The sequence below is a fragment of the Stegodyphus dumicola genome, chromosome 1, assembly GCF_044657685.1.
Source record: "Stegodyphus dumicola isolate Sdum_Otavi_A_Nest chromosome 1, ASM4465768v1".
Classification (NCBI taxonomy): Eukaryota; Metazoa; Arthropoda; class Arachnida; order Araneae; family Eresidae; genus Stegodyphus; species Stegodyphus dumicola.
In genome coordinates this window covers 165,781,135-165,792,347 of record NC_140768.1, presented here as the reverse complement: position 1 = coordinate 165,792,347, position 11,213 = coordinate 165,781,135, and the positions used below count along the sequence as shown (strand labels likewise).

Sequence of the window (11,213 nt, the reverse complement as noted above, 5' to 3'; positions counted from 1 at the left end):
AAATAAAGTTCTTAACCTCCTTTATACCATTTGAGTTCTTAAGATTTTGCAAAGGGAAGTTGGTTAATTTATTTATTAGGATAATTAATATTTGTATTAAAGGATATTGTTTATTTCTTTGTAATTTTGTTATACGTAGTAACTTTTTTTTATGAAGTTGTTCTGCAGAGTAAAATTCTACGCAGTTTTTAAATTTAACATTTGGTGTTCCCTTCAGCCATTTTTCCGGTACATTTAAAAGCCAGACGAAGGCTGGCAGCGAAGCTCCTAGTTAAAAATGAAAATTATTTTCTTCGAAATCTTTTCTCAACTTATATCCTTTCATACGTTGTTATAATAATAATTCATGTGCACACAATAAAGTTCGTTCGAATACAAAAAATTGTTTTTGATTACATTTTTATTTCGGCACAACAGATGTAAACGGTTAAAAAACGCAGTTCCTTTTTCAGAATATTTTTTTCAGCATAAATCATCTACTATTTTCTTGTATGTGTGAGGGCCAATAAGGGCCCGAGCGATAAAGTCGCTGAACACTGGTAGTTTTGTGCGGGGCTCGAATCTCGGTGGACGGACTGGCTGCATGAACGTTTTCGTAGTTTTTTCCATGTGTAACGTGTATGCGAGCCAGTTTCCTTTAGAAAGTCCCTCCACGAAGGCACCCCTCCTCTTAAGACAGCTCTAGTGTGCTCTAGTGTGCTCCTCTTAAGACAGCTCTAGTGTAACAAACCAAACCAACTAGTATGTGTGTGCGCGCCGAACGCACATATGATGACTTTTTTTCAAGTGTTTTTAAGTTTAACAACAGTTTACACTGAGCAGCGAATTACTAAAAATTTTCTTAAATGAATAAAACTGTGCTTATTGCATTATGAAATAGTACTGATTGACAAATTTTGAGCTTTCTGTTATCCCTAAAAAAAGGTAACACAAATATTTTCTTACCTTTTAAACATTTCTTTTTTTCTTGATTCCTACTTCATTTGTATATTTGCAAATGTGTGTATCGATGTTTGGTACATAGTTGACATTTGCTATGTAATGTTCCCTATGTCAAGAAATGTGCCTCTCAAGAACGACTTTTTGAAAGGGGGGTTGAATTGGGGGAAAGTCCCCCGTCCGTGAGTAGGGGTATTGATGAGGGGGTGTTGAAAAGCAGTGGACGAAATGGGAAATAAATTGTCAGTAGGGGTGTCTAAAGAGGGGATGAGGGATAGCAGCGAATAAACCGGTACGATTTTAATCACAGGAGGAAACCGGGAAATCTTCGTCATAATTGGGGATGTGGATGAAATTACAATTTCGCAAGAACTAAAGCTCAGCCGAGCATTTGCTAAATTTAGGCTCTGAATGAGCAAATAATATAATGACTCAAAGGATGATAGAAACAAAGACCATGATTTTTACGGCATACCAATGAAGAAAGGAAAACAATCAAAGCTCCACTAATGAGAATATAGAGAATGCTGGAAATAGTACTAGTGTGTGGATGGAAATTTGGTTACGTAGTCCTTTCGTCCAATTCTCCCCCATTGTCCTAATCTCAGCCCATGTGCTAGATGGAGAGAGAGAGATGGAGGATTTTTTTTTAACTCTATCTAAGTCTTCATTACTTCTGTTTTCTTATCTTTAACTTACTCTGATATCTACAGTTAGTAAACTATTTTTTTAAATGAGTTTCATTATTGTTAAAATACCTTGTTTAGATTCTTGTATTTTTTATTATTATCTTTTAATTTTAAATCAGTTATTGCTTAATTTACATATTTTGATGATTTATTTACATATGTAAGCGATTTTAGATCATAAGCGTTGATAAGAAACACAACAATTCTTACAATAAATAAGAATAGTAACATCCTTTTCATATATAAAATTTCCACATACATATAAAACAAAGTTAACTTTTATGCAATAACGAGGCATTATTTGTTTTTCATTCCCATATTCTCTCTATTCAATGTCAAACGCGATTACTGCAGAGTAATATTTCGAGAATGGTTATTATAGATATTTTTTGAGCTGGGGGAGAATTGAACTATTTGATTAGTGCAATGTAACATTTCCTGAATACCGAAAATTAGTCACTCACTGGGGAAAAAAATTACTAGACGAATATTATTTTGATTAAAGCCCTAAATAATAAGTTAGTATGCTAAAAATTTCTTTTCGTCTGCCTACATTTAAAGCAGAAATAGCTTAAAATTCCTTGCATCGAAAAAATTTGCATATTTTCATGCAAAGTAACTTAAGTAAAAGACTCGCAACTCGAGATTTTCCATATGCATAACGGGAAGACTATTCTCTTTCCGGTAAACAGCATTCTACGAATACAAATCTTCTGCTAGGCTGATAGTTTTCATGTATCCTGCAATTAATCAAAATTCAATCTTCCTCAAAGGTAGACACTCCAGTCAAAACTATTTTGCGCTAGTTCCCAATCAGATCCGCATTCGTCTTCTCAATTTATTTACTGTTATATCTTTATTCTTGAAATAAACGTAAGAAAACTTTGTCTGTTCAGGTAGTCATATCTAGAACGAGGTCGATCGTGAGCTACTAGTACATCATCACAACACTCTTAATAGCTCACATATAAATATTTTTTTAAGGTAATATAAAAAATAATATAATAATGAATACATGATTATATACTAAATTCAAATCATAACTCGAAAGTCGTGAGATAAACACAGCAGTTATATGACTTAAATGAATACAGAGTCGGCATTGCGCGACTCTCTACTCTACCAGCGTTCTTCTGTCCACTTGATATCTTTGCTTTGGTCTATACAGCCGAAGATTAATTTATTTGCGGCAGTAGTTAGAATTTTGGTCTAGCTTGTTAGCTAATTAATTTAGACTTATTTGTTATTTACTTAAGTTCTGATTTTGCGTTATTAGCACATTGTGTGCGGATGAACTTGTGAGGCCAAGTAGGCTAGCTTTGTTAAATTCTTCTTGTAAGTGAAAGGTTGATTTATGGCTTGGCAAGATATACCTGCATGCAATGAGTTAAACTACCAGTGCTCTACAGTATTATCCATTCAACTGCTGATGAACACTAATTATGAAAAATGGTAACAATTTGTCGGAGTCTGAAAGCTGTTTGTCTGTTTTATAGAACGATTTCCACTTTACTTTGCAGCAATATCTTTGGATAAAGTTACGATTACATGATGTATCATCATTGGTATTTTTTCATTTCAAAACTGATTTGGCAGTTGCATTTTCTTTCCTTTAGAAGAATTATTCATAGTAGTAGAATAACTATATAAATATGATTCTTTATAATTGCTTTTTTTCAAGCAGATTTAATAAACTATCATCATTCAATTCATTATACTATCTACTTTATCACAAATAGGTGCGTATTTGAGAATAACTATGCACTTAGTTACATAATTAACATTAATTTACTGCTTTACAATGGTTACACTAATGTTATGTTTTCAGAATATATAATGTGTTAAATGGTCTAAAGTCTATTTTGCTTGGTTTAAGGTTGCTTTCTAATAAAATTTAATTAATTTGTTAATAAATTGAGTGTGAAATATTAAATTAATACAAAACTACTTATTCGTACATAAGAAACAAATACTTGAAATATTCTTACTTCAGGTTGTATTTTGTGATTATACATATGACACCGTGTGCAAAATATAATATCTCTGCTGAAAATTTCTAAGAACAAACATAGAATACTATTATGAAAGTTGGTAAAGATAACATATGAAACCTTTACTAAAAATACTTCCTAAAAAGTACAGCAACAAATTTTTTAATAGAATGCTATATTATTTTACACACTGTAAATTTAGAAATAATTATATATAATGTTTAAAATATATAAAGAACATACATGACAGGCAATGTATTCATAGATTGGTTGTTATATAAAATAGTTAATGTGCATGTTACCTTGCTTATTTTAAATTTTATAAAATTATTTTAAAAAATCTTTCGCGGAGCCGGATTGATAGTCCTGAAAAAACATGCAATGAACATTTTTGTTTTGTTTTATTTTTTGAGATACAACACCGTAAACAACATACACTAATTTATTTACAAATGCATTTCTTTCTTTTGATCTCCAGAATTTTATTACCCATTTCACATGAGTATTCTACAGATTTTTTATTCACTTCGGTATCTTTTCTGAGAATAAAATCTAGAAAATTATTACAGAAAATTATACATTATTAAGTCATTTATTTCTAAATAAAAATGATAATATCAACTCAGATACATAAAGAGGCATTTGAGTGAGAGACGAATAAAAACCAACCCCTTAACTTGTTGATATAAAAAACTGCTCACCAAGAGTAGTCTCCGGCAGTGTCTTATTCTAATTGGGTCAGTTTCTTCAATTACCGGTTGGTTTTAGCAAACTTTGTACATATAAATATTACATATTATACATATTTTACACATTTCTGTATTTTGAACTATTCTTGTTTTGTTATTCTTATTCAGATCCCTTTTTATGTTGGCCTATTGATAAATCAATGATTATGATTATAATATGATATGTAAAGCATTATGTTTGTTCAGGTCGATCATAACAATTCCTAACATTGTTTTAAATGACATTCGATTCGACAACATTAGGAAAATTATATATGGACATTAAAAATTAAAAAAACTATGAAACATTTTATGCACATTTTAAAAAACTTACAAAAATAATTAAATTAAGCATTACAGAAAGAACAATTTCATATTATTTTTAGCGAAGTAATCTTTTGTTCATGTTTAAAAATAAAACTTTTTCCATTCGTTTTGGTTGAATGGAACAACGTTTTCCACTTTGATTTGCCCCGATTTCGAAAACGTTCTTTCGGATGGTCCCGAGGTAGCCATGATCGATAAATATTTCTCTGCTAAAATTGAAAGTTCGGGGTAGAGTAATGCCCGCGCCTGCCACCATTTTAATGGGCACTCATTCCTAGAAAGAATGCGTTCCTCAAAATATTGCCTCATAGTGACGATGCTGGATACAGTTGAGTTTGAGACGGAGTTTGATGTCACTCTTGCATCAAAGTCTTTCCATATTGAGTCCTCGTTAGTGTCAGTGAATATTGCTGGCGTGACTTTATTTGATTGCACTGTCTGCTGTTTGTCAACATTAAAATATTTTTCAAGTTCAGTTTTCAGCAGAGTTTTAGCACACTCATAATTTGATTCATCAGCTAGTCTGAATGCCAACTTCTTAAACCGCGGGTCTAATAGTGCTGCTTTAGATAATATTGGATTTCTATAACAATTTTTGAACCTGTATTTGAATTCTGTTATTATTTTATTAGATAGATTTTTTCCAATTTCTGTATTAATATTTAAATTTAAATTTTCAAACATGCTAATTACACTTTCAGTCGCAGCTAACACCGTTGAAACAGTAACCTTATTTTCAGACGACATTTCTTCGGTTAGCTGCTTAAATGGTCTTAAAATTTTAATTACATCTGGAAGAGCCTGCCAGTCACTTTCTGACAGATTTGCAACTGGATTGTGTAGGAGTCCAAGGGCCGCTTCTAGAGGCTCCTGAAGGATACACATTCTTTCTAGCATATCCAGGGTGCTGTTCCATCTGGTCACTATGTCCATTTTTAATTTAAGAGGCTTTTCGCCAGGCCTCAGCTGCTTTTGCACCTCAGCAAATTTTTTCGTTGCCAACGGACTTCTGTGAAAATGCTCCACGATGGTTTTTATTTTTTTTATGAGGCAATCTAGTTCAGCGCCCTGAAGTCCCGCACGCACAATTAAATTAAGCGTATGCGCGACACAAGGCAAATGTTCAAAATTGGCCAACCGTATGGCTGCTTTCATATTTGCTGCATTGTCTGTTACGCAGACAAATATTTTATTTTGTAAATTCCAATGGGACAGCAAGTTACATAATTCCTTCTTTATATATTCGGCTGTATGTCGCTCATGACATTCAAAACAGCCCAATAGTGCATACTTCAGCTCCCAATTTAATATATAATGGGCAGTAACGGCCTGATGTGAAGTCGCTGCTCGCGAAGTCCAAGCATCGGTCGTAATTGATACAAAGTTTGCACTCTGCAATTCTTCTTTTAATCTGCTTTGGACTTCAAAGTACTGAGCGTCCAGGAAGGTATTACTAAATGTGTACCTTGAAGGTAATTTGTAACCAGGTTCTAAATAATTAATTAGCTCTTTAAAACCAGTATCTTCAACGACAGAAAAAGGCTGTAGGTCTTTGACTATCATATTAAAAATTAAGTCATTTATTTTTTTTTCCCGTACTACACTTACGGGGCGTTTAAGGAAAGTACTCAGCGTCGTTTGTTTTAAATTTGTTTGAGATATCAGTTCTATTGAATGATTAATATGTTCAGTACTTGCTGCTGATGTTGATGACACAGGAACTTCTTGAATTATTGTATCCGACATGGAGCATAGAATGACGTTTTCGTAAGTTGACCTGTGTTTTTTTATGAGGTGTTTTTTTAAATTTGTTGTTGAGCCACCTTTTACTAAATATAGCGAGTGGCAAATATCACATTTTGCCTTCTCATCGGTAGCCTGTGTAAAAAACCTCCATAGCCGACTTCTCTTCCTATCCATTATAGATTGCACTGTAACATAAAATAATAAAAGCTCGTTAAAAATGTTAGTGAAAATAAGTATCAAATATAAATAATATATGCAGTCTATATAAGTTGAAATCAGTAAAATCTCATTCAGTCAGTCTTAAAATAAATTACTTATATTTGCATAATGAAACTCAGAATCGTAAGAAGTGAACGTGCGCCAAGCTATATATTGGCTAGAGACTGAAGGTCGTAAGATCGATCCTCAATTTGACTACCTGTATCTTGTATAGGCCTTACACCTACCTTGTACTTGAGCCAACGGTCTCCATCACTCAATATTTTCTCTTTCAGATACTGTATTAAATTATGTTCCTATTATTATTGCTAAAATAGGTAAGCCTGATGATATTTAGGCCTGATAACGAGTCTATGTAAGTTATTTTTTTAACACTTCGATTTGAAATGTCTGTGAAGATTATTAATTTAATCTTCGTTATACTTAAGCAAAATTTTTTTGAATAGTATTATTATTTATATTTTTAATTACGATTGTATATACTTTCTAACATCCCTTCAGGAAGCTATTAAAATTTTATTCAAAAATAGTCTATCTGATAATTACTGTTTAACTTAAATTAAAATCTTAAAATCTAGAATATTTCCTTACGTTGATACCGATATTTAATGACAACAGTATTACACTTAAGGAAATACATCTTATTGGCTGGTACTGCGTGAGTCAGTAATGAAAATATGAATAAGCATCTAATTTCTTCCATGTAATCTTTAAAGTAATTTTTAAGAGCAATGATATTACTAAACTAATCTTAATTTTCATTTTACACAATAGTTTTGGTTCTAGACACAACACAATAAAAACTTTAACATATAACGTAACAAATTACTTTTATATGCCATCAGAAATTCATAAACCCTAATTTTTATTGATTACACACGATATTGATCCTTAAGCGTTTGTTTATATTTTACTTTCCTTTCAGCCATCATAAACTTCTCATTAGTTCAAAAACCGCTCTATTTTCCTTGACCATAAAATTTTCGTTACCTTGAGAAAACATATAATGACGTTTTCATTAACTAAGCACAGTTCAGGACAATAAACAAAGGCCCCATTCAGATTCCACTCACTGATAAGGAGAGTTCCCCCCCCCCCGCAGTGCAAAACCCATCTAGGTAAGAAAGGAAGGAACTCTGCACTACAAGTGAAGCACTGCTCCGAGGCTTCTTTCTCCAGATCGGGGGGGGGGGTGTTTACATTCAGAAGCTTCCTTGACAGCGCTTTGATAGTATTTCGACACACGACAGTTCCATACAAATCAAAAAACGGAACACTTTCGCATAAAATAAACATTCATTGTGTGATGGATAATAGCAATTTGTACAGTTTAATGACATTTAAGCAAAAATCACATCTTGGTTATTTTTCGATAACTAACAACAGCAATTTTGATTATAAATTTGTTTTATAAAATTGTAAGCTGTTGAAGTACAAAAATATAGATTTTAGCAAAAATGTTCTTCTTAAAGAATGTGTGTGTGCGATTATGGCAAAGCCTCGAGGGCTATCTGCCTAAGGGAAGGGATGCCTTCGTGGAGGACTTTCTAAGGGAAACTGGCTCGTATACACGTTACGCATGGGGAAAACCACGAAAACACCCATGCAGCCAGCCCATTCGCGGGATTCGAGCCTCGGACCGAACTACCACTGTTCAGCGACTTTTCCGCTCGTCCGCTGGTGGGCCTGCTTAAAGAATGAAAAATACCTTACGTTACCTTTAAAACTGTATACGCCTTCTGATACCCTTGATAGAGTATTCGCTGCTTTTATTTTACGCTCCAAACGCCAAATTTTTTTAAATAAAATAAACTTTTTTGTTATTCACATATCATTATAACGTGTACTTTTTAAAAATTTTTAGAGAACAGGCTTTATAGTTGCTCATTTTGAACTCATCATTTTATTTTTATATAATTGAAAAATAATCACTTTGGGTTTCGAAGAAAATCTGATCTTTGAGTGGGTATTAAAAATAACGCATGTAATTTTCATTCAAATTATATCTATACATATTTCTTATGTAAAAATTTTGGGTTTATGCTAAATTATTGTCAATTACTTTACTCGAAAAATATAGTGAATGCACAGAAGATTTATACATGCCGGAAATGAAAAATATGAAATATGTATGGGTATTTATGCAAATGCTTGCAAAATGCATGTATCTGCCTTTAACAAAATACGTAAATATTTATCAAATTATTTATAAATGTGTTTGAAATTAAGGATTTTTTCATTCACAAACTCCTGTGAAAGTTACTGTGAAAAAATCTAATTATTCAATGCATCTAAATTTATAATAACCTTAACATTGAAATGTACAAATAAATTGAAATCCTGTTGACAAATCCGCTTATAAAACTATTTAAGCAAGAATTTATCGTACAGGAAAGCAATCTGTTAAAAGGTATTGTAAAGTAAATTCTATGAGATGCGTACTTAAGAAAGTAGTAAAAAAAAGAGTTTTAGAATATGTATTGTTGAAATTAAAGGTAAAAAAAAATCTGATAAGTATAATTAAAAGAAATATTCCTTTACATGTTAAAATAACTCTTACATGTTTTAAATAATATATAAAAAAAACTAAAGAGTTGGTTGCTTTAAGAGTTCCGCTTTAAAGGTATCAAAGGCATGTTGAACATCTTCTAACCATTTAAATTTTTCCTTTTTTTAAGTCAGTTTCGTCAGAAGTCTCTTTAAGCAAAATTTAGAATAAATTTACGATAACACCCAATTAATCTCAAAAATCTTCTAACTTCCTTTTTGTTTGAAGGGAGCTTATATTTTTGAACCACTCTTAGATTCCTATCGTCCGGTTGTATAATTCCTTTGGACAATTTATATCCCATATACTTCACAGTGAGCTATAAGAATTTGCATTTGTTGGTTTGAGGCTATGCATATTTAACCAGTCAAAGAAAAATTTTCAGTTTTTCTAAATAATCCTCAATGCTTTTGAACCATTTACAATATTATTGTCAATATAAATTCTTATTTGTAATGGGAACAAGCCGGACAGTGTCCATTAACCGCTGAAAGGATAGGAACTCGAAGCGTTTTTAAGACCGAACACCACTCGAGACCATTCTTAATGTCCTGTGGCAGCGAAAACCTATATTTGAAGATGCCCGACGGGTGCATCTTCATCTGAAAGAAACCTAAAGTCGAGGATAATTCAAACAGCCCCCCAATCCTTTCATTAACCATAATGTGTTCGGAAGGGAGAAACTATCTTCCACCGTCTTTTCGTTAGCTTCCTGAAATCTGTGACTAATTTGTGGGTATTTTCGGGCACTATAAGCAGAAGTGCTTTCCCTAATGATGTCTGAGATCTGTCTATTTAATTTATCCCTCAGGTGACATGGCACTTTGACGCGCTGAAACGCTGTCGCGTAACTTAATGTTATGAAGAATAGCTAGACATCTCGACAATTCCAATACCGATAAGGTTAAAGATATGTCTATAACGACTCAATGGATCTTGCAGCTTTTCCTTCTGAGCTGTGGGTAAATGTGATAGATCAAAATCACTTCTCCAACTTTCAAAATCTTCTCCTACTTATTTGGATTTATTTTAATTATGGGAAAGCTTTTGAGGGCAGTCTGCCTAGGGGATGCCTTCGTGGAGGCCTTTTTAAGGTAAAATGGCTTGTATACACGTTACACATAAGGAAAACCACGAAAACGCTCATGCAGCCAGCCCATTCGCCTGAAATCGAACCCAGATCGGAAATACCAGTGTTCAGCGATTTTACCGCTCGGCCGCTGGTGGGCGTAATGAGAAGGACTTGTGATTTTGGAGAAGCAACAGCCTCTTGAGATGGGGGAACAGTCCTTGTGTAAAAACTGACAATAACAACTCCAGACGGTGTGCTTCTGAAATTGGATCTTTTTGTCTATCCAAGATTACAGATACGATAAAGATACAGATACGATACGATTACAGATACGATAAATTATACGATAAAGCTTCGACGCGAGCTGCATTTTGTCAAACTGATTCCCGAAGCTTCTGAAAGGCTTAGATCAAGGCTCTGTAAAGCGAATGCAAATTTTGAGTGGTAGAAAATCTATGTTTAAGAGATTCTAACACAAATTTTAAATCCGTTTTTCTTCGTAATCTGGGATTATTGCGAATGAAACTCACGACTTCTCCTGTTAATGTTATTCTTTGGCCATCAAAGTTTCTGAGTCAGATTACCCGATATGCGAATCTATAAGGTTAACTCTATCTATAAAATTTTAAAAATAACAATCTGAGTCGGAGCCTGAAAACTGTGGACTCTAATGGATCAAAGCCGAAAACACGACTGAAACGATCCTCGCTTGTTACCCCGAGTACATCTTTTTGTCTAACTCTTCCCATTTCTTAAGTTTCTGAACCCACATAGCACCAATACATATTTCTAAATATAATTTGTACTTAACTTTCTAGCAATGTTTTTGAGAACAACTCAGTACCAAACAACTAAAGCAAAAATCATTAAACAATAGCTAAAACACATATACATAAGTTATAAACCACTAATGCAATGGATTGAATAAGTAAATTCCTAGTTTTCAATAACATA

At 33.0% G+C, this 11,213-nt stretch overlaps 1 protein-coding gene across 1 annotated transcript; it reads right to left on the bottom strand.

The window, feature by feature from the left end:
- Nucleotides 1–4,755: 4,755 nt before the first annotated feature.
- Nucleotides 4,756–6,420, bottom strand: LOC146999388 (E3 SUMO-protein ligase ZBED1-like). The gene is made up of 2 exons (XM_085823147.1): nt 5,357–6,420; nt 4,756–5,275 (listed from the first exon to the last, which is right to left on the bottom strand). Exons 1-2 carry the CDS (start codon nt 6,418–6,420, stop codon nt 4,756–4,758), a joined length of 1,584 nt encoding a protein of 527 aa, XP_085679273.1.
- Nucleotides 6,421–11,213: the final 4,793 nt, after the last annotated feature.

Bases quoted from the DNA above. Each gene is read 5' to 3' on its own strand.
- LOC146999388 (XM_085823147.1), bottom strand. From the start codon at position 6,420: ATGTCGGATACAATAATTCAAGAAGTTCCTGTGTCATCAACATCAGCA. The intron at 5,276-5,356 runs GTTTGAAAATTT...ATTCAAATACAG, and splicing joins ACTGAAAGTGTAATTAGCAT to GTTCAAAAATTGTTATAGAA.